The sequence below is a fragment of the Camelus bactrianus genome, chromosome 35, assembly GCF_048773025.1.
Source record: "Camelus bactrianus isolate YW-2024 breed Bactrian camel chromosome 35, ASM4877302v1, whole genome shotgun sequence".
Lineage (NCBI taxonomy): Eukaryota > Metazoa > Chordata > Mammalia > Artiodactyla > Camelidae > Camelus > Camelus bactrianus.
This window is the reverse complement of record NC_133573.1, coordinates 19,678,135-19,702,218: the sequence shown is the minus strand read 5'-3', so window position 1 is coordinate 19,702,218 and position 24,084 is coordinate 19,678,135. Positions and strand designations below refer to the sequence as shown.

The 24,084-nt window shown below is 43.0% G+C and overlaps 1 protein-coding gene across 15 annotated transcripts in view; it reads left to right on the top strand.

The window, feature by feature from the left end:
• The window catches only part of KIAA1217 (KIAA1217 ortholog), a 673,163-nt gene that overhangs the window by 561,315 nt on the left and 87,764 nt on the right, over positions 1-24,084 (top strand). For all 15 annotated transcript variants that reach the window (XM_074358470.1, XM_074358469.1, XM_074358472.1 and 12 more), the window contains 2 exons: positions 15,864-16,062; positions 19,926-20,019. In XM_074358470.1, the coding sequence (XP_074214571.1) occupies positions 15,864-16,062; positions 19,926-20,019 (293 nt within the window). The remainder of the gene's footprint in view (positions 1-15,863; positions 16,063-19,925; positions 20,020-24,084) is intronic.

Genomic DNA, 24,084 nt, shown 5'->3' with positions numbered 1-24,084 from the left:
CCTAATCACCTCCCAAAGGCCCCACCTCCAAATACTATCACTTTGAGGGTTGGGACTTCAATATATGAATTTGGGGACAGGGGTGGTACCAAACATTCAGTCTGCAGCAATGGTGATGTCTCCTCTGGCCCTCACCTCTCCTGAAGACCCCAGATACATATTTCACATCACCTACTTGACATCTCACCCTTAACAGGTCCAATAGTGAACTTCTGATTCCCCCAACAAAACCTACATCTTCCAGCGTCAGTACATGGCAACCCTCTCCTGCCATCAGCCACTGCCATTCTCCTTAACCCTTTATATATCTTACTTCATATCCAATCTGTCAGGAAATCCTCTTCACTCTACTTTCAAACTGAAATCTGACCACTTCTTACCACCTCTGGTTCTCTGCCCAGGTCCAAACTACCAAAATCTCTCCCCTGGATTGTTGCCTTAAGTTCCTGTGGTTTTCTGGTGTTCATCCTTGTCCCCTTTCGTGAGCTCTCCTCAAAGCGGCCCTGGTAAATGAACCTCATCTCATCCCACCTCTGCTCACGTCCCTCTGTTGTTTTCCCAGCTCATCGAGAGTGAAGGGTCTGCATCTGCAGGGTCTGACCACGTGCTTCCTTTCTGATCTCATGTCATCCATTTCCCATCTCTCTCACTCTCCTTCAAACACACTAGTCCTTTGTGGGCCCGGGGATGCACCAGGCATGCTCCTCCCTCTGTCCAGACTGTTCTTAGTCCAGATATCTGCAAGCCTTGCTCCCAGCCTTCTTTCAAATATCTTACCAGCAGGACATTCAACTACTGTGAATAAAATAGCAACCCACCCACTCCCACCCCACTGCTCTCTGCCCCCCACACCCTGTTTTATTTCACTCCCTGTTGTTTGGCACACTCTCCACTCTTGTCCATGAACTCATTGTCTATTGTACATCAGTAGAAATGAAGATCTGAATTCACCGTCTATCCCCAGCCTTTGGAAGACTGTGTGGCACACACGGGTACTATATAAATATTTCTAGGAGTGACATCTGCCTCTTATGGTACTCATTCTGCACTGCTGCTGCTCTAAACCTAAAACAGCCCTGAGTTTCATCAGTGTCTCTCCCATCTTAAGGCTTTCACCTAAGGATCAAAATAACAGTTCAATCTGCTTTTGCTTTTAGTTGTTGTAACTTGCATAAGCACACCCTGTCGGTTGAAGCACTTGTCCTGTGGAGAAGGGACATACGATTCTCCCTTTTGTTATGCTTGTTTTAAAGCATAATATTTATATATCAGTTGAACTGCATTGTAGAAGATAGAGCCAAGGGAATGCACAGATGTCTGGATGTGATAGTGATCTGGGCTGGGTCTCGTTTCTCCAGGTGACTTCCAGCCCAGGGTATGTACTCATTCAATGTCTGTTGTGATGGGGCAGCCCAAGATGCCTTTGATAAGTTCTTCAGCCATTGAAGCGAGTAGAAGTATTGTGGGTTTATTGCTTCTTTCCCAGGACCTTTGGGTAGGAGGGCCAACAATTGTCATTTTGATCTTGAGGCATTTAGGGATTGGGGGGGAGGACCCTTACCTCTGCAAGCAGGGAGAAAGGTTGCTCATGGTGGGCCTGGAAACAGGGGTTGTATTTTGTCAACAGTGATGGGGAGACCTGGTGACATGGATCTGAGCAGGGCTACTTTGTCATCGCGGTCTGTCCTCACCACCCCTCCCAGGGCTGTCTTTGCCACCCTCAGACATCTGTTCTTTATTGTGATCATGTGCTGGAGAACAGAAGCTAAGTTCAAAAGGCAGCACTGAAACTACAAAGGGAAATGGGGAGGAGGAGGAGGAAGCAGTCATGTGTGATGTCCCTTAAATGCCCCTTCAGAAAGCACCGGAGGGCAACAGAAGGTAACGGTAACAGTAAAGTCTCTCTGGGTTCTTTCGAGGGCAGATTGGAAAGCTCAACTTGTCAGGCCCAGCCCTGGGGATTCACATCATGGGATCTGGCACCCAGCCCTTCCGTAGAGCCCCTGCGAGCCGGAGGCCGGGCATTTGGGAGGATCTTATTACCCTAGTGCACCTGGAATTCTCCCGGCAGCAACTCTGCCCTTTTCCACTTGCCTGTAAAGCGAGATGGGGCCTACAAGGAGATGTCTTACAGAAATTAGATAAACCTTTCAAAAACTTTTTAAAAGCCCTGCTCCAACCAGGACAAGTGCCACCAAGTGACCTCACCTGGCACACACAACCGACAGATCCATCTCAACCCCATGCTCTCCGCTGTCCAGCTCACACTGCCTTGCACATGTGATCCGGAGCACCTGTCCGGCCTTCAAGGGCAGGGGTACTGCCCACTGCCAGGGGTCTGCATTCTCCTAGGAGGCACCTCACTTTGGAACCCCTTCATTCCTCTGGCCAGGGCTGAAAAAAGAACATTCCAGATGTCCCCAGAGGGGCAGGGTGTGGAGAGGGCTGACGACGGGGTGATGCTGAAGAGGCTTCCAGAAGAGCCACACCCTCTGGCACGGACCCAGGGACACAGGAGGAGCGGCAGGGAAGACGCAGGGAGGGGTGGGGGCTGGCAGCCAGGGACCAGCCCCTGGCTCTCCCTCTGTCCCTGTGCCGCCTGGTTGGATTTGTCTGGGAGTGTCCACAGGGCAGCTGTGGCCTGTTAGGGTGGAGAGAACTTTCATAACAGCCTGAGACAGCCTCCTGAAAGCTCAGAAGAACCCGATAGTGAACAAGTAACAGAAATAATTAGCACATAATAATAATGGAAAAAATTTGAAACTTGGAGAGGAGGGTATAGCTCAGTGGTAGAGTGCATGCCTAGCATGCACGATGTCCTGGGTTCAATCCCCATCACCTCCATTAAAAAATGAATAAATAAATAAATAAACCTAATTACCTCCTCCTTCCCCCCAAAAAAATAAAGTGAAAAAAAAAGATAATATTGAAAAAAAGTTTTTAAAAGATTGATAATTCCCCCCAAGTTAATTTCAAACACTGCACCATGGATCCAAGGAGCTCAGAGAACACCAAACAGGATAAATGCAAAAAAACATTTTTTTTTTTATTGAAGCTTAAATAGTCACAGAAGCAGTCACCAATGACTGTGACGTGGAGACACAAAGTAGCTCAGCACGACTGAGCTCTCCTGCCAACGTGAAGCCAAAAATAAAGTAAGCAAGTGTCTGGGAGAAGCAGAGGACACCCAGGTACCTGCGTCCATCAGGACTACTCAGAAAGTCAGCAACGTCACATCTGTTGATGGAAGGACCTATTCCTAGCGTTGACGCCAATGTTCAGGAAACATTCCTAATCCTTCTGTCGCACACGAGCCTGCCTGGGACCTGCACAGAGACATCTGGACCGTGTGCCTAAATATTTTGAAAGCTGTAAATCAGGCTGACAAACAGTTGGGTAAAATATGTTCTAGCCTCATGCTTTGACCAGGATCCCTTCACCACCACCTAGAAAGGCAGATGTGATTTTAGAATTTTTAAAATTTTCCGAGTTCTCTGCCAGATCGCGGGATGAAGGAGTGTCCGCCTCAGCCCTGATCTGTAGCAGCCCACTCTCCTCCCGTTTCTCCCGCCATCTCTTTTCATGTTTTGTGTGCATGACGCCCAACCTGCAGGGGCAAGCCCCCAACCCCCATGCTTCTTGCTTACAGCCTTGACCGCCCTCAGCACTTGGGGTGCACTCAGCGATGTTGGGGGTGGGGAGGGGTTCCAAAGTGTAGACCCCCTGGGTGGGGGCCCCCTCTGCCACCCTCCTCTTCCATCACACAGTTCGACCCTGATTCCATCAGGACTTACAGACATAAGCCCTGCACATCCATCAAATCAAATTAGGGGAAGCTGATCACTGCTGTGAGAGCCAGCATTGGATAGATGAGTTACTTTCTCACTGATAGGGCCAGTCTCTTTTTTAAGACCTTCAAAATGAAGGCCAGTGGTAGATGAATTCCCCCAACTGCCCACATCCTCTTTCTCACCATTCTCTGGAAAAAAATGTTGAGCCTCCCCCTCAAACACCCAAGAAGCAGCTGAGAAAAAGGCAGCCCCAAAAAAGAACAGCCACTCAACTCAGCGCGTGCCTCACCCTCCCAGACAGTCACATTTCCAACCGCACTGCCTTCTCCACAGACCTGGGAGCAGAAAAGCAAGGAGTGAAATGTGAGTGTTCCCGAACCCCTGGCGGGGGCTGCCTGTGCTGGAGCATCCCCTCCACAGAGACCCTCCTGCCGTCTGCCCCCGTTACCTGAGTGGGTGCACCTAAGGGTGGCAAAGGCCAGCTGTTTGCAGACTGATGGATTTTTCCCCAGATCCTTCCCTGAGGTGCTAGAGAGTGGACCAGTTCCAGGAGAGTCCCAGACTGATGGGGACTAGAATCGCTGGGGGACAAGAGCCCCGGCAGAAGGCTGGGCCACAAAGGACACCAAGATGTGGAGTCCAGGAGCGAGAGGGAGGATAGGAAAGATGTGGGAAGAAGTGGCACCAAACGGCATGGCTCTCTGGGGTCCCAGCATCCCACAGTTACTGCTTTTAAAACGTAATTTGAAACAGGGAGGAGACTGTCTTGGGAAGTGGAATCCATAGATATGGGTGTACTGGCGTATGTTTACAACATTTGTCATCAAAGGATGGTTTCTGTTTTTTGTCATTTGTGTGACTTAGAGTGTCAAAGTATAAAGAAGTGCGTTTGTTTCCAGTTACCCTGAAAGTTTCTTCTGGAAATTGTTGGTGATTCTGAGGTACGCTTACCAGAGGGGAAAAGAAGGTTGTCCTGTCACTACCCCCTAGTGTCTTTCTCCCCCAACACAGGGACTAAAGTGGTTGTACCTTTTCAAGAAAAATAATTTTCACATAATAGTAAAAAATATAAGAAATTATGAACAATAAAATTCTTGATACTCTATATTGGGGTTTTAAAAAAATCTACATGTAATTTATATAAAAACTAACATTTCATACTGAAAAGTTTCCTCAAGAAATATTCATTCATCCATAATAATTACTGGTTATTATGATGTAAAATACTGATAACTTAGCAGAGAAGAAAATAAATTTCAGATTAACTCAGATGGTTTCTTACTAATGCCCATAATCTCTGGTCTTAAATCTGCTCATCAGTATAATTGAAGACCAGGCAGGATGTATAAATATTCTGGTGGAGATGGGCACATGCACTCTGATTTATAGCCAAAATCTTTCTGCTACTTTGAAAACATTCATTGGAAATTCTGTAAAAGTTGCACCTTTCATATCCTTAAAAGGCCAATTCCTTTGTTTCTGGGATCATGGTTATCGTACTTTTATATTTTTGTTCTTTAAGAAAATCTCCTTCCTTTTGTGGCCTTTACTCTTTGGTTCTGTATTATAGAATTTCTGCACCCATTTTTTTTTCTTTTTATGAAAAGACGAGGAAAACTTCCAAATTTTCATAATTACATCCAGGTTTAAGCTCCGCAGTCGGATCTGGGTGCTCTGTAGAAGTGACACTATTCAGACACTATGATTTTAACAAAAAAAATTAAATAAAAATATTCTTTAATTTTATGGATGGAAAAAATACAGACAATAAAAAAAAATTCTATAATAGACACTACCAAAATCAAACAGATATTTGCAGCCTAGCACAATGGTTAACATAATTAGCTGAGTGAGTCATACAAGTTACTTCTCTTTACTTCATCTGTAAAATGGGGATAATTATAGTGCAACCTCATAAAGAAGGTTAAATGAGTTACTATTTGGAAAGGGCCTAGACCGGTGCCTGGCACATAGTGAGTGCTATATAAGGGGTTAAATTTTAGAAAGAAAAATATGTTTCTATAACAGCTTTAGGCCTCATATTTTTTTAAAAAGTAAAATCTAAAATCCCATCATCTTTCCATCCCCCTTCTTCTTTCCCAGAGCTAGTGGGAAGCGTCTGGCTGAAGTCACAGGGTGTGGCCGCCACACATAAACAATGTATATTACTATTTTGTCTGTTGCACAACTTTGCATAAGTGGGGTCATAGTGCATGTATCCTTTTGTAACCTTACGTGTTCACTCAACTTTGTGTTTTGGAGACTTTTCCATGTTGATGGGTGTGATTCTATTTCATTCATGATAACTGCTGTTGACGATTCCATGATAAGAATGAACCACTGAGAACAACAAATCAGAAGGAAGCAATGCTACAGTGAGCATCGTGGACCAGATGCCCGCCCATGAGATTTCATCTGTGATAGATAATTTAAAAGAAATAGCCAGGTTATAGGATGCACATCTTCCACGTCACCAGGTGTCCTAAAATGATGGTGTGGATTTGTACTTTCACCACCAGTGAATCACAGACTCCATTTTCCCATGACCTGGCCAATACTTGAAGTTAGCAGACTTCCTGACTCTTGCCTATCTGATGGGTTTAAAAGAATGTTTCATTGTTTCCATTTTCATTTCCATAATTACTAGTGAGATTGGGCTTTTTTATATTTATTGGCTGCTGGAGTTTCTTCCTGTATGGATTACCTAATTATATCCATTTTTGTATATCCACTCTGGCCCATTTTCTATTTTCTCGTTGATAAATAAGAGTTCTTTAATTTTTCTGACTATTAATCCCTGGTAGAGCAAACGGGTGATAAATATGTCTTCTCTCAGACTCTGGTTTCTCTACTTTGTTTACAATGTCTTTTGTAGTGCAGAATATTCATTTTCATGTAGTGTAATTAAGCAATGTTTTTCTCTGTGGCTTATGATTTTTCTTTCTTTTAAAAGTCTTTCCCTCTACCAACATAGTAGGAGATAATACCGTGTTTCGTCTTGGTTTGTTTTTTAAGTTTCATCATTTAGCTTCTCACATACAGGACTCTAGTCCATCAGGAATTTATTTTACTTATGTTGTAAGGAAAGGATATATTTTTTTACTTTTTCCATATGGTGCACCAATTTTCCTGACACTGTTTATGGAACAGCTGTTTCTCCATGGACTTGTACCACCATCTCTGTCATACATCAAGCTTTTGTAAAGCCTATGTCTTTTTCTAGGCTCTGTTTTGTTCGATGAACCTCCTTGCTCTATCCCTGTACCAGAACCACACTGTCTTAGTAGTGTTGCTATAGAAAAGTACTCCCTCTTACTGTTGTTCTTCAAATCTGTCATATTGTTGGTGATATAAGTGCTGTATTTTTATCAAACAATATTCTCTGATTTTTTTCTAGTATTTGGGGTTGCTTTGGAGTTTATAATTGACTATCTTTCAGTCGTGTTGAATCCTTATTAGTTCTAATACTGTGTCTGCAGGTTTCCTTGGACTCTCTGTTATATCATCTGAGGATAATCACAGTTTTGATTTATCCTTTCTAATCCATATACCTTGCGTTTCTTTTTCTTGTATTAAGTGGGCTAGCCAGGACTTTAGATGCAACAATAGCACAAATTCTGAATTTGAAGAGAATGCTTCTAAGATTTCATTATTAAGCGTTATGTTTGTTTGAGGTTTTTGGTGGATGCCTTTCATTATGTTAAAAAAGTTCTCTTTAATTGTTAAATTATTATTGTTGTTTTTAATTTTGAATATGTTTTGGATTTTTCTTAACATTTTTTCTGACACTATCAAGATTATTGTAGAGTTTTTCTTATTTATTATTGCAGCATATAATAGTACTGGACTTTATGGTGTTAAACCATCCTTACATTCCTGAGATGAACTCTTCTTGGTTATGATGGGTTTTTTTTTTTTCATACATTGCTAAATTTGCTTTGCTAATGTTTAATTTAGGGAGTTGCATTTAAATTTGAAATCTTTACTTTTATTACTTTCTTAATATCCAGGTTAATACCAGCCTTACAATATGAGTTGATAGTGCAATGTTTAACTTAACCAACAGGTCGCCCTAAGTGTAAGAAAGAATCCAGTTACGCTTGTAGTGTATCTGCAGTCAGTTATAATGTTTTTCAAAGCATTTTCTTATACTATGTTCTGCCTTAATTGTTGAGTAACCTTTAAGGTTAAATTCTTGACTCTGTTGATGTTGTTGTTTGTTCTGTAGTGACTTTGCACTATTAACTCCTTCATACACAGGTCTCTAACGAATCCACGTAAGAGGGCGTGATAGGCTCACAGCACAAGAAATCAGCATCTGCATCTTAGACATTCACATCTTTAACACAGGCTGAATTCCAAAAGTTATCAGATTCTTCAAGGTATTATTTTTAGAGAAATGCTTTCAGATGGTCACTTCAACGGTATTATCATTTCACTTGAGCCCCAACTCTACCAGATTGTCTGGAACAAGACAAAGTTAAGGAGTTAAGCACTGATGGTGCCATTACTAAGGCTCTCTATCAAGAATTGATCCCTCTCAACAAGGTCTCTGTCTTGTGACTGCTGTCTGTCAGGTTGTTGGATGGGTAAGACTCTACCATATTTCATTTCCTACAACGTTATTTTTAACATGTTCTCCCATGATGCTAACACAGGCTGCACCACAATTATGACTCTTTTAAAGTACATTCTAAATTAGAATTTCACTTAAAATTGCTCTTGCAATTTCTCAGTCTTTCATAAAGATTCTCCAGAGAGTCTCCACAGTTCCCCAGTTATAACTAATAGAAGATAAATGAGTTAAAAGACTTAATAGAGTCTTGCCTTGTCTTTAAATATCAAGTATCTGAATGAAATAGAAAACATTCGATTGGTATAATCCATTTCAGATACTGCAGCAAAGATCTGGTGTTTACCCAAAGACACTGAAATCTGAGAGTAAAATTATTCCCCCCCCCCAAATTATTCAGACTTTCTGTGGAGAATAAATTTTTTTCTTTTTTTTTTTATTATTTTTTAATGGAGGTACTAGAGCTGGAGCTGAAGACCTCTTGCACATTAAGCATGTGCTGTACCATTGAGCTGTACCTACCCCACTCTGATTTTCTATTATCTTCTTCTTTGCAAGACAACTTTCACCATCTTGCTTTGTCACCTACTTGGAAAGCTATTCCGTAGGAAGGGACACCGAAGCATGAGTCTGTCCAGGATGTGAAACGTTCCCAACATCAGAGGGCATGTTAGTACTTTTCAAGGAATACACGTGACCTTGTCTTCAGATGTCTGCTGTGTCTGAAACAAAATGTCAGCTGGTGTCAGATCTGAATCATTAATTTCTAAATAACAGTGTTATTTATGGAACCACTGTGAGGGCTGTGATTAGTTGTTTATCATTTTCCACCCCCTGCCCCTCTGTACCTGGCACAGAACCAAACACAGCTTAGGGGCTGGTCTTGTGAATGAAGGAAGCGACATCTACAGAGCCTTCTAAGGTACCTCTCAGTGCATTTACATTTCTTTTTTAAAACCATGTTTCTGAAATTCAGTCTCCTAAGGATATACCACGATGTTAACTATATTGGCATTTCTTGCTTATATTAAGTAGCAGTGTCCTCCCCATTTCAGATGCCAACTCCACTGAGAGTTTTAATATGTGTGCCTCCCTTGGCCCGTTTCTTCTGGCTTAAAAAAAAATTACTCAATTAACTGAGTAGGAACCTTCTTGGCCAGTCTCTTTAGATCTGTGTGGGTTGTCTTTTAAGATGATCAAGTCAAAGCATACTTATTTTAGAAAACAGAAAATCTTGAAGAACAGAGCATCACCCATGAACTTACCACCCAAAGACAGCTACTCTTGACATTCATCAAATACATGGATTTAACCATGACCCTGGTGAAACCAAGGGTCAGCCCCCTATAAATGCATGATTCCCTTTCCTATGAATTTTATGTTTCTGACTTTGTATTCTTATTCTTAGAGAGGCCCCTCAAAACTGTAGTAAGCTTCAGGCCCCTCAAAACTTGGATCTATCCCTGCCATTGAGGTGATTAATTGATCTGTAAAAATCTAGTTCCTTTCTGTTTTATAATGTACTTTGCCACTTAACAAAATATGAATTGTTTTCTCATTGCCATTTTTCTTTCAGAATCCCTGTAAATAACCCTGTAGTGTTCCGATGAATGGATTTATTACATGAATTGATTGAGTAAATGAATCCTCTAATGTTGGAATTTGCCCCACCCCATTATTCTTATAAACAACACATCTTTGTGCATAAATATGTAGAAATTCAATTACTAGTTCAAACCAGATGTATATTGGGGAGGCTTTTGACACATATTGACAAATAGCCCTTCAGAGAGCTTGTGTTAACTTACTTTCCCAACAGTGATATGTAAGAGGACTCATTCTGAACCCCTGTCAGCACCATGTATTTTATTGGAAAAACCTCTGCTAATTTCATGGGTGTAAAAAGCTATCATATTATTTTAATATTTATATGTTTCTTACTAAGTTGGAAACTGTTAGTTACCCATCAGAAAGGACTAAAAGAGCACTTTATATTTTAAGGCATTAGCCATTTGCCATAGCTGTATGTTAAGTATTGATTTGCATAATCTTAAATTGGATTTGGAGAAACAGGGATTTAGGTCATTTGAAATTGTCACCACCATCTGCCTGTGAAAAATGCTGTTTAGGGGAAAATTTGTAGAAGGCATTCCAGAACGCAGGCATACATCAGATTAACTCGGCCACATTACAGGAGGAAGTGAATTCATTTCAACTAAAAGCTATTTGAGCATCTTTACTATATATTACCATCCGATGAATACAGCAAATCATAATGCAAAATTAAAAGCCATGCTTGCAATTTCACTAAAACATATTTGAGGAAAATTCCTGAATTCTTAATGGAAAAGTGCTGGAGGAGTGTTTGGGGGAGATGGCTCAGACAGAGGTAGAGCATGTGCCAAGTGAAGAGGTGGTAGGCGGGCCCCCCGAATGGATGGCACCGCATGGAAGGTGGGTGTGCTTGGTAAGTTCCCAGAGCAACAAGACGTCCATTATAACTCTGATGCCCTAGGGATGTGGCATGATTTAAGGGACTAAGGCAGGAACAGGAGGTTGAGGTCTGTTTTAGTTTGTTTGGGCTGCTATGACAAATTACCAAAGACAGGGTATCTTCAACAACAGTGCATTTCCCATGGTTGCAGAGACTGGGAAGTCCAAGGTCAGAGTGTCTGGGGAGGACCGGCTTCCTGGTTTGCAGGTGGCCATCATCTCATAGTAACCCCACAAGCCAGAGAGCCAGGAGAGAAAAGAAACTCTCCCATGCCTCTTCTCATAAAGGTGCTGGTCCCATTGGGAGCTCCACCCTCATGACCTAATTACTTCCCAGAGTCCCCACCCCCAAATACCACCACACTGGGGATTAAGGTTTTAACACAAATTTTGGAGGAACACAAAAATTCAGTCCATAGCGAGGCTACACGGTAAAAATCTTTGCGTGCCATATTAAGATAAAGAACATTTTAGAAGATGTCCCACCTTCTGGACCCAATGCTGAGATTCAAAAGATTATGAGGACGTGTCATACAACATGACCTGCCAGGTGCACTATATGTTTTGCAGAATGTCACCAAGAGTCTTGGTGAAAAACGCATGTTCTCTTGGCAAAGCCATTGGGATGGAAGAACTCTTGAGTATTCAAGCTTCTCAGAAGGTCTCCAAGAGTTGTGAGGGTCCTTTAACACTTGCTTTCAGAGCTCTGGGCCCTCCACCACTCCGCCCAGCATGTGGATTGCTTCTAACCGTGTGTCATCATGGACTTCAGGACAGGAATCTTTTTCCAAGCTGCCCCCGTCATGCTTCCACGTCTTCCAGCAGATGGTCAGGGTATAAGTTGTGAGGACAGATAAGATGGTCCAGAGAGGACAGTTGGAGGAGATGGATGTGGCTAAATGCAAAATGTCAGAGACTGTATGCTTTTAGGGAGAGAGGGTGGCTTCTGCGGACTGACAAAATTGAATACATAAGTTAGTTAAGCCATTTGCTACCTGTAACTTTAGACAAGTGACTTGGCTCTTCTGAGCTTCCTTTTCCCTCTCTGTGAAATGGACCATAACACCAAGTCGACCAGAGGTGCTGATTCAGTGAAATTGCATGTGTACCATTTCCGACACACAGCAGACATCCTGTCAATGCATTTCCCCTGTCCTCTGCCCTTCTTCATAAATGGGGAGTTTCTAAATCCAAAGCCCTTCGGACTTCCGCTGAACCTGGAACAGCCAGCACTAACTCCGAGCGAGGGAAGGATGCCAGAGCAGGCTGAATCTCTTCACTGTGCCAGCAAAACGCCGTCATAGATTAAGAGAATTCCTTCTGAGTTTAAGCATTTCTAAATACCTTTCCTGAACTGGGAAGACAAACTGAACCAAGTGTAAAAAGACAGTTCTCTGTTTGTAAAGGCATTTTCCCCATCTTCTCTAGATTTTCATGATCTGTAACTGGACCTGTGTACCCAGCTGGCAGCTGCACCAGCCAGACCTTGAGGTAACTGTAGTTTAGGCCCAATTTTTACTTTTTCACTCAGAGCCTACAAATTCTATTTCAAGCACACACATGTACAGAATGCAGATGTGGGAACAAAAACCAGGCCCAATTTGGGGAATGAAGCTGATACTTGACTGTGGTGAGGCCATGAGTAGTCCATGTATAGGGGCCTCGCCCAGGCCTGGTTGGGGCTCAGACCTCAAGAGTGGTTTTGGCCTCTGGCTATGACATTAGCAATCACGTGGACAGTCACCACATCTCCCATTTGGGGCAAAAATGTTGCACAATCTGTGATCCAACAGGCTTGAAAAGTTTTTCTCTATACTCTGTGAAAAATGTGTTAACAGCATGGAAAGTCTGGAAAATTCACCCCCTAAAGAAGCTGAGGATCGAAGTGGTGATGGACAGAGGGGAGAAACTGAAGTTGCTTCTGCCCGATGCAGAAGGTCTGTTCCCTTCATGGAAATGGCCACTTCAGAATGTGGTTCTCCCCTGTATCCAAACCAGGGACGAGATTCCTAAGCTGTTTGCATCAGGCAGCCAAAGCTCTTACAGCCCAGATGGATCGCCAAATGAACATTTTTTTTGGATGATTAATAAATCATTTATACATTCATTTATTCATTCAACAAACTTTTATTAAGAACCTACTATGATATCACAGGCAGTCTCACAGGTATTAAGGATACCATGGTGAGCATCATCAACAAAAAATGTTTTTAAAAACAATCCTTGGTCGGGGGGAGGGTATAGCTCAGTGGTAGAGCACGTGCTTAGCATGCACGAGATCCTGGGTTCAGTCCTGAGTACCTCCTCTAAAAAGTAAATAAATAAGTAAACTTAATCCCCCCACCCAGTTTTTTTTTATTTAATAAATAAGTAAATAAACCTAATTACCTCCCCCTGCAAAAAATCCCTGGCCTCATGAGGCTTCCATTCTAGCTGGAGAGACTGACAATAAATGATAGCAATCATCAAAATATGAATTATAGTGTGAAAAATGCTCAGGAACGGCAATGAAGCAGGGAAGAGGATGGGAGATATTAGAGAAAATGGGTGCTGAAATTTTGGGTCAGGCAGCGAGGGGAGGCCTCACTGAGAAGCTGACTTGAACAAAAGACCTGATGGATGGTTTGGGTAATGTAGACTTTAGGTGGAAAATATTTCATTGCAGACTTTTGAGGCTGTTCCTCCCATGGTCTCTGGTTTCTGGGCTACCGTTGTGGACACAAAATGCCCTTCTGACTCCTGATCCTTTGTGACTTGGCTCCCCACCCCCGGGAACTTGTAGGAACCTCTGGTTTTCCCCTGCCATCTGGAACGTCTCAGTGACAAGCCCGTGTGCGTCGAGCATATCAGACCTTTTCAGTCTCTAATCTCATGTTCTTCAGTTCGGGGAGAAGAAAAAAATCGTATAATGCTTGGGGAAAACTGCTGTTTTTCCTGACCTCTTTACCCAAATCCGCATTCTTAGGAATTGGGAGGCTCTAAAGCAATTCTCTATTTTGTTAACTAGTTCTCATCCTTTCCCCATCCTTTTCCCTCCCCTTTCTGAGATTTTGTCAACTTTTTTCTCCACTGAATTTTTTATTCCTTTTCTCCTGGTCCCCAGAGCTCACTCTTGCTCTCCAAATGTTCCCCTTTTCTTGGACTGCCTCATCTCTTCTGAGTTTCTGTTCTCTGTTTATTTCTGACATGAAAGAGGCTTTTATGAAGTGCCTGCTAATCCTCGCTAGTCTGTCCCTGCACGAGGGAGGCCTGGCCTGGTCGCACTGATGGGAAACTTCTGTGGATGGTTCCAGCTGCTTCACAGCGGGGTGACCAGACGGAATCTGAACCCTACCCTCAAAAAGCTACTGGTCTCTTCTTGGAGGGCGGTCAGTCAGCCTTCCTCCAGGGCTTCCTCCAGTTTCCTGACTGAGGTGTTAGCCCCTTTGCCAGAATTCTGTCTGAGGGCACCTCACTCCCCCTCCCCTGCACCTGCGGAGCTGGATTCAGTCTGTTGGCTCAACCTCTTCAGTGGTTCTGCTGTAGAGACGTGGGTTCAATCAGCCCTCCTGCTTTCCACTCACTCTGTGCTCCTTCCTTCAGCAGGGTCTGGTGCCCCATGCCCTGAGCTTCCCGGGCCCTGCAAGGCTGTGGAGCCCTCCACCTGAAGACCTCAGTGCCAGCTTTCTTCTGTCTACTCTGTATCCTCTCTCATTCCCTTAATTTGATGTATGCTTTTTGGGATGGAATTTCAGAAGGAGCCAGAAGTCACTTTGTTACAAGAACTGCCATGTTTAACCACTATTCTAGTCTCTTCTGCGTCTGCCAAAGATTCTCTAATGGTACTAGCCTGCCCCGTAGAGTCTCCCAAGAAGTACGATTCAACTCAGATGTCAGGATCTCCCATCCCCTGTCTCAGGCATCTCTCTGAACAAGTGACCCTAAACATAATGACCTAAAACAACCACAGTTATTTATTGGCTCATGATTCTGCAATTTGGGCAGGGTTTGGAGGGGACATCTCATTTTGATTCCATAGGATATCAGCTGGGGCAGCTCACCTGGGGCTGAGGGTTCCCCTCTCAAGATGGCTCACCCACATGACTAGCCAGTGGTCCTGGCTGTAGCATGGATGCTTGGTGGGGGCCACTGGTCAAGGCTTCCATTTTTCATGTGGCCTCCCCAGGTGGCTCCGTTGGACTCCACAGAAGCTTGGTTCCATGAGGGAGCATCCAAGACCACGGCTACCAAGAAGACAAGCTCTCGTGTGCAAACACGTATCAAGTCTCCATTCTGCATGGCACTTGCTAATGTCCCCTTGGCCAAAGCAAGTCCCATGGCCAAGCCCAGACTCCATGTGGGAAGGGACGACACCCTGTGGGGGTGTGGGTGCTGGGAGGCACGGCTCACGGGGAGCCATGTGCCTCTTAGAACTCTAAAATTCTGTGATTCTGCCCTTGTGTTCTTCCTTATGTAACCAGTGCTCCATTTTCTTTCTGAACCATCAGGGCGCCAGATTCTTCCTGTAGGTAATTTCATTTGGTACAAACATTCAATAAATATGTATTAGAGCCACAGAAATATTGTAACATTTTCACTTAAAATGTTTCTGAGCGGATTATAAGGACTTAAACTTTATAGCTTACTGTTGCAGTCATGATTGTGCTCCTAGTTAGTGAAAGATGTGGGGGGCGGGAAATCACTGTATGATGTCAAATTCCTAAGTAGACCTTTCAAGGGAGTTAAGTATTGTCTTGTACTTTAGGCTACCAAAGGTTAGCTTCTTGTCTTTTTGGTTTTAAAATGGTTGAAAATTAGCCTGCCTGGACTCCAAAGAATGAAAGTGGGTATTTCTGTCATAACCGGAGAGTGCATTCCTCGGAAATTCCAAACACACGTCTCCTGTTACATGCTTTGCATGTTCCGAACATTCCTGCCTCTGGGAAGGACAAAAGTGGCTTAGCGTGTGCCTGTGTGTCGTGTGGCTCTTGATCTGTGCCTGAGAACTCTGTGCCTCTTGTTTGCAGGGGTTCTTTATCTCCAGTATGGAGATGAAACCAAGCAGCTCAGGATGCCGAATGAAATTACCAGTGCAGACACAATCCGTGCTCTGTTCGTAAGTGCCTTTCCACAGCAGCTCACCATGAAAATGCTGGAGTCGCCGAGTGTCGCCATTTACATCAAAGATGAAAGCAGAAATGTCTACTATGAATTAAGTGATGTGAGGTAAGCGGTCACAGCACCTGTGTGTGTGTGTATGTGCGCGTGTGCATGCAGGTGTGTGTGCGTGTGTGTGTCCACCATCTTGCACTGACAGTTGGTACTGAGTCCTCCTCCTCTCCGTGTCCCCCGGGGAGGTAAGGACAGCTGTTGTTGGCAGGCTTATCCTACCCAGATGTAAATCCACTATCTGGTTTTCTAGAAGTCCTTTACAAAGTCTGGTTTACAAAGGTGAGGACAGACTTCTGCCACATAGCTCTTTGCAGGTCATGTCTGAAAAGAATGGCAGAAATGAGCCCATCCACTGTTTATCTAAGAGTTAAGAGAAACTATGACCCAGGAAGGGCCGAGACCAGATGACTTGAAGGTCACACTCGCAGGTGGAACTTAACCAGCTCCTTCTCAAGGGTTCTCATCTGCCGAGACACAGCCTGTGGGCGTGTTAGGCAGTGGCCCTACTGGGCCATTATTTACAAGAACAGGTTAGAATTTTAGGGGACTCTATGCTGTGGTCCACAAGAAAAGAGGCTGAGAAGCATTTGTCCTTTTCCATTTGTTTCTTACATCAGTGGTCTTTATTCTAGGGTCTCACTTTCCAGGTGGGCTTTCTCCAGGGTCCCTGGTAAAATGTAGTCTAAAACGAGGTGCAATGGATCCATGCTCTGGTAGGTGGCAGGGAAATAGAAGTACCTTTATGGACTGTAGTGGTGGTGTGTATAGAACAGAAGGGACCGTCTGATCTCTTCCAGCCAAACAAGCCTGAGAAACAGAACTTCAGTCAACACAACAAGCAGTTGCTAGTCCAGCTGCTAAATATTTTAGAATTGAAAAAATGATTGAGTGACTTTGATCTGATGGGACCAATAACTCAGATGCATAAACATTAAGAGACTTATTCAAAGTCACAGAGCAAATTAATTTCCAAACTCAGCCCCAACCTGACTGTTCACATTCTCGGTCAGGAATTTTTTATTCCCTCAAAATGTTTTCTCCCCAATGCAGCTGGGCCCCACCGTGGATTTATGAGTCCCTTCCCTGTGGGGATAGCAGGCTGTCCTGTTTCTTCATTGTGGAATTAATAAGAACCACTTTTTAAAAAAATATGCCTCCAGTAAATGATAAATGTAAACTGACAGATATCTGACAATGATCAGAAATGATATAGTTAGGCGTGTGCCAAGGTGTATGAGTAATTTAGAGCTTTCAACATTTGACACATACCCGAAGGTATAGGTGCTGTATCTCTTGCACACCCTCCCTGCTTTTTAAAAACACGTTTAAATATTCATGGGTATCAGAAAATTCATGTTTGTTTTTTGAAGTAAATTATTAATCAAGCTGTCACCAAAAAAATTTTCAATTTACAAAGCATAAACTTAAACGTGAACTAAGCACGTTATATTTAGAGAGTATGTTCCCAGTATAATCTCGTGTCATCTTTACACGGATGTGCTGTTTTACGGACAATCTTCTTGAATTTTTGCATTTTGCAGTTAGAGAAATTGAGGGATATGGTAATAATAGATACGCATGAAACTACATAAAGGCATGTTTGACTGTGGAGTTCAAGGCTGGTGAGATTATTATAAATATTGGGCCCCACTGTCTTGCAGCCCATGCAAGAATTTTTGTATTACAGTGAGTCATGATTTTCTAGAGGCTTTCCCAAGCCTCACAGTATTACCAAGACTTTCACATATTCTTTGGGTGTGTTGTGACCTAGTCCCAAAAAGATAAATGGGAGGGAAGACAGAGAAGAAAAGGTCCCCGAACTTCCAAACTGAGACGATCCTTCTTGATGCAAATTCAGTTGACAAAATGAAAACAGAGCTTGTGAGAAGGGATCACTTAAATCTTAATAATTTTCAGTTAGTTTGTTTCTGTTTGCAAAAGTGATGGTCTTGTTGATCCTTAGGCTGCAGTCCTGGGAGCCTGATTTAAAACAAAAAAAAAAAAACTCATTTAATACATTTAAGTGTAAAGTCACTGGTTTATAGATTGTCTATAATTTGACTTTTCAGTGTTTGGATTTACATATAAAAAGTGGATCTAAAAATATTTAAGTGGACAAACTGTTTATTTGGTGATGAATATCATATTTGTGCTAGATGATCACATGGACGCCCTTTCCAAAGAATTACTGTTCTTTGCTTTTATGCATAAAATGCCTCAATTATATTTTTTTTGAATGGTAGAATAAATTCTCACCATCAGCATGAAATAGAACCTCAAATCCACCAAAAAAAAAAGAAAGTAGCATGTAGATTTTACCTGAAGATGCTGGCTTTAATCTTCTAAACCCATAGATGAATCTGATTTCACATCCGGTATTTTTGAAGCAAGGGCATATTTGTTAAACATTTGGCTCATTCATCATGGTGTTGGGTTCTCCATATTTTCCTGCGGGAAATGTGACAGAGAGTTTAGGTTGAAATTCTGTGTTGTAAATGTTGCCATGGTAAATGCAGTCTGGGCCTTTCCTGTTGGTTCATCTTGGATGAACATGTTTCTAAATTAATTATAAACCCACTCCTGTGTTTTAAATACCTTCAGAACCACATGAAGTTTTGGTTGGTGGCTTAAGTAAGGTTTTCAGTTTCTTCACATCGTCCCTTGTGGCTTTGTCCCCCGACCCCAGCCCCAGGATGAGTTCCTGCAGTGATATCCCCGCATCCTTTCCTTCTGTGAACTCGTCCCTTCCTGGGAACCTGGTCTCTTCTAATAACAAGGACTGCACACCCCCCGCCCCCACCCCCAAGCAAACTTCTAATGAGCTGCTCAAAGTTTGCAGCAACCCTGCAAGCTTGGGCTAGTCATTGCTTCAAAGCGATTACTGGTGGATATTTGAAGGCGGGAGGTAAGACTAGTCCAAGGATCCTCCACTTCATTGAAAATGAAAACACCGCCCAGTAATCCCAGTGATTGTGATCAGCCCACAAAATGTGCGGCTGCACCTGCAGGGAAGGGACGTGTCCTCCTGCACGCGCTTCCCTGAGCTCCTGCCCTGGCCTTGGCAGGAATCGCGGGGTAGCCGGGGTGGAAACTGCCTTCGGTGGCCCTTCTGCTGATGAAAGCCAAATTTGGAGGGACAAGGACTTCGCAGACACTCATATGCTCTCAAATAGTTTTAAGGTAGGCTCTTAGCAAGATGCTGCATTATGCCTGACTCCAGGATTCTGAATGCTGCCTTTGGAGAGGCAGACCAGGGGAAGAATCTATCCCCTGCATTTCCTTCTAAAATACCCTGCCTACCCAGTAATTTAACTTGTATGTAGAACAGTATTTTTTAAAAATCCACTGTGGAAGAGGAAAAAAAAGGCATCGTAAAGATACTAGCTTTGATCTCTGTGGTACTTTTTTTTTTCCTTCTGGACTGCAAATACATTTTCTTTCACTTGCTAAAGGTGTTTGAAGGGGGGAAAAAGCATTTTTCATTTGTGTGCTTTCATGAGATAAGCAGAAAACCAGGTGTCTGGGCAAAGTAAACAATTAAATATTTAAATATTAACCAAATCTCTTTGAACGTGTTGTAAATATGGGCGCTTTATTGTTTCTTAAAGTGTTAGCTTTCCTTGCTCAGAATCTTGAAAGAAAATTTATGCTACCCGATGTTTATGGGTGGAGAGCTGCAGAGAAAGAATAATACTTTCTTGAGGAATGAAAAGAAAAGAAAAGCTGAAGTCATTTTTCTCCTTTGCCTTTTTTGTTTTGCCTATTTTTATGGTAAAGGAACTTAATGTCTGGTTGATGGCGGACAACAGCTGAATCGTCTGTGAATATCTTTTACCTGATTCTTAGGGGCAGACAAAGGAAATGGCCAAATTAAGTCTCCTTTCATCTGCCATAGTTACTGATGTTTTTAATTCCAGGAACATTCAGGACAGATCCCTTCTCAAAGTGTACAACAAGGACCCTGCCCACGCATTCAACCACACGCCGAAAACTGTGAACGGAGACATGAGGGTAAGTCTTCTCAGTTCTATTTTCACTTTTATTCGGTGAATTGAACCATCCCTTCCTTTGTCTTGTGCTCCAGGTATAATCACACCCCAATACCAGGTTTTGGGGGCTCTTCCTCTTGTCTGATGACTCATTATTTATTCCTTAGTAGAGAAATCAGATTTCCTGGCCATTTGGAGCAAACGGATTGAAACAGGGCCTGACACATCCTAATTCATCTCTAAGCATGGAGTTTAGTTATGTCCTCACTCCACGGGGGTGTCCTGAAAATCTGTACATGAAAGGGTCCCAGGTCCACAATACCTTAACTTACTCAGAGGATCTCTTGCTATTTTTCTTCTGGTTAAAACAAAACTAACACAAATGACAACAAAACCCATGCACAACTGCATGTAGAATCTGTTAATATTCTTGTATCAGCTGTTTCAAGTCCTAGCGTTCTAATTAAATTATTCACCCTCTAATTCAGGACTGTTTGCTGTTGTGCTGTGTTAAATATTATCAAATCTCAACCTGGATCATGTTGAGGGCATAGTACAAAAATCTGCATGCTTTGGGAGCTAAAAATCTCTACATTTAGATCACCATAGAAGATTATCCAAACATTCAAAACACACAGGAACGTTTTGAAGTCTAAAGAACAGGGAAACTGAAAAGACAGATTGTAAAATCACACTAATGCAGGTCCACTAGGTGGGACTGAGTTACTGACAATAGTGCTACCTTCTGCGGTAAAAATGAGGGGAAAAAATGATTAACTTCTCCAGATGCACCTTCCCCCCTACCCCACCCCATCACCCTACACAAATGTAGAGGGTGCCTCCCACATTTTATATCATCCTTTTTAAGGGTTAGCACTGGATGCTGGACTTTAACTAGAAAAAAAGTAAATGAGTAGGTTTTATTGCCAAAGAAACGCCGGCACCGTCTGTCCTGGAGTTGCAACAGGATTCTTGAAATAAGACTCTCTCTGCTTCCTGGCAGTAGGTATTAGGTTTCTACTGCTGCTATAACAAACTGTTACATTTAGTGGCTTAAAGCGACACAGATTTACTATCTAACAGTTCTAGATGTCAGAAGTCTGATCTAACTTCAGTGGACTAAAGTCAAGGGGTCACTGGCATTCCTTTCTGGAAGCTTTACTGTGAGTATGTTTCCTTTTTTTTTTTTTTTTCCCAGCTTCTAAAGGCTACCCACACTCCTCAGCTTCCATCCCTCTTTCTCCATCTTTAAACCCAGCAAAATGGTATCTTTCTGACCCTGCTTCTGTCATCACATCTCCAGCTCTACTCCTCCCACTGTTAAGGACACGGGATTACATTGGGCCCAATACTTCAGAATAATCTCCTTATATTAGGGTCAGCTCAATGGCCGCTTTAGTCTGCTTTCCTGTGTAGTCACAGGTTCTGGGGATGAGGACATGGGCATCTTTGTTGTGCCTACCACATGGAGTCTGTGAATTTAGGACCAAGAGGCCAGGAGCTCTGATAGAAAGTTCCAGAAGGATTTCTGCGTCATTCTGGACTTGGAATATGGGTTTTGACATTGCGGGATCAGAGCCTACATCCTTTTGGAGGAAAAGGCCTCTTACATGCTCCACAGCTGCTTTTTTATGTCAGAAACGATGTGTGATTTCAAGTGAAGGCTGTGCTGCTACTTCAGAAAAGCGAGGGGTTTGAGGTTTATTTTTAGGCGGTGACACTTTAAATGTAAACCAGCACCACATGAAGACAGATGGAGTCACGCTAATCGCGAAGCATGCACTGACTGTGATGGGACTCATGGCTTTTCATGACTTCATTTCTCTTTTTCTCAGTGACATTCTTAAGCGTCTTTGCTCCCTCAGATATCTTCATTTTTCGATATGTCTAGCCTTCAAACTGGAGTTTCATGTTCAGAGTTCTGTTTTTGTTACGCAGAGCCCACCCGGGGGCCCAGAATTGCCTCTGAAATTCTTGTTTATGGCTGGGGAGGACACCTGTTTTTAACTCTTAAGCAGATGTGGTACCTCTGTAAGGGCCAGCGGTGAGCGCGGAGAAACTCAAATAGACACCATATGGGCAGAGCCTACTAGGGTTCAGAACTTTTGCCATGGATTTCAGTAAAGTTGCTCTGTTTTTATTTTAGACAAGACCCTCATGGTCACTTTCTGAGTTGCCCTCAGCCTACCTTAGACAGCGGTGTTCTGGCGGAGAACATCAAACTGTTAACCCCAGAGGAGGAAAAACAAAAGTTCACCATCCAACCTACCGAAAAGCCTTCATGTTTCAGGGAAGACAACTTAGAAATGAGAAAGAGAATGCAGTTTTAAAACCAAGTAGGTGTGATTACACCTGCAGTTTGTGACTTGGCTCGTAGTCCCAGATTCCGGAAGCTAAAGGACATGAAATTCCTTCACCCTCAGCTTTGGGCTCTGGGGGCTGGGATTCTCTCCCTCCTTCTTGATGAAGGAAAGGAAGCTGTGTTGAGTCCTGTCTGGAACACCTGTACAACCCTTGTTGCTGATGGTACAGAACAGAAATGGAGAACCAAGCCAGGGCCCACTGCTATAGACTAAACCCAGCTGCACAGTGGGTTGAGGGGCACTCCATCCTCCCGTATGTGTGCAGTGTGTGCATGGTGGGGAAGGAATCTGAGGATAACTGCTCACCTGAATCAGTTATGCAGCCATGGACCTGATGTCATTCGTCCTCATCCACAAGCCTCCAGAGGGTGGACAGACCTCCCAGTTGTGCACGCATTACCAGTATGTAGATGCATATCATGGAAGACCCTGGTAGGACCAAGCAGAGTCACAACACCAGCAACACCAGATCCTTGCAGTGGCCTCAGAGACTTTCCTTACGTGATGAATTTCATATCTTGACTAGGAGAGAAAAAGAAAATGTTAACACTCTGGATCTAAAACAGTCAGCTCTCCAGAGCAGGGCCATGATGGTCGTGGGGTCACTCAGGAAGCATGGTAGCCTGAGCATTAACCCTGGGCTTGCATGGAATAGATGCTTGGTGGGAAGGCACGTGCCTAAGTTTTCATCGAGCATCTAGCTGAGCATTTTTTTAATTAATTAATTTTTAAAGTGAAGTACAGTTGACATACAATATTGTGTTAGTTTCAGGTGTACAGCAAAGGGATTGATTCAGTTTTATTTTTTCAGATTATATTTCACTATAGGTTATTGCAAGATCCTGAATATACAGTAAATCCTTGTTGCTTATCTATTTTAGGTACAGTAGTTTGTATCTGTTAAGCCCATACTCCCAATTTGTCCCTCTCCCCTTCCCCTTTGGTAACCATAAGTTTGCTTTCTATGTCTATGAGTCTGTTTCTGGTTTGTATATAGATTCATTACTATTATTTTTAGTAGATTCCACGTATAAGCGATACCATATAGTATTTGTCTTTCTCTGTCTGACTTCACTAAGTATGATAATCTCTAGGTCCATCCATGTTGCTGCAAATGGCAGTATTTCATTCTTTTTATGGCTGAGTAATATTCCAGTGTGTGTGTGTGTGTGTGTGTGTGTGTGTGTGTGTGTGTGTGTGTGTGTACACCACATCTTCTCAAGCCAGTCATCTGTTCATGGACTCTTGGGTTTCCATGTCTTTTTGGCTATTGTAAATAGTGCTGCTATAAACATTGCAGTACATGTATCTTCCATTTAGAGTTTTTGTTTCTTCTGGAGTTGAGACTGGGCTGGGCAGTGAGACTTGGGGTTCTCTACTGGAACTGAGCTTCTCCTGATTCTTTACACATGGGTACAAATCACTCTGATCTAAATGAATCGCCTTGCTTTCGTTTTTGTCACATTAGATAGTAGCTTTGATAGTTCAGTTCCCGGGGGGACTGAGCTCACCACATGGAACGATCCCTTTTGCCAAAATTATATATGTACTCACGGGTTTGTAATTCACACATTGGAAGATGAGCCATTCCATCCCCTGACTCTCAGAGGGTACCAGGGGCTGCCTGTTCAGCAAACCCAGTGGCTTTTCCACAGTTTGGGGGCTTTTCCACCTTCTTGTGTGCTTTGAGATGACTTCCTGAGATTCTCTGCTCCCATCGTTAA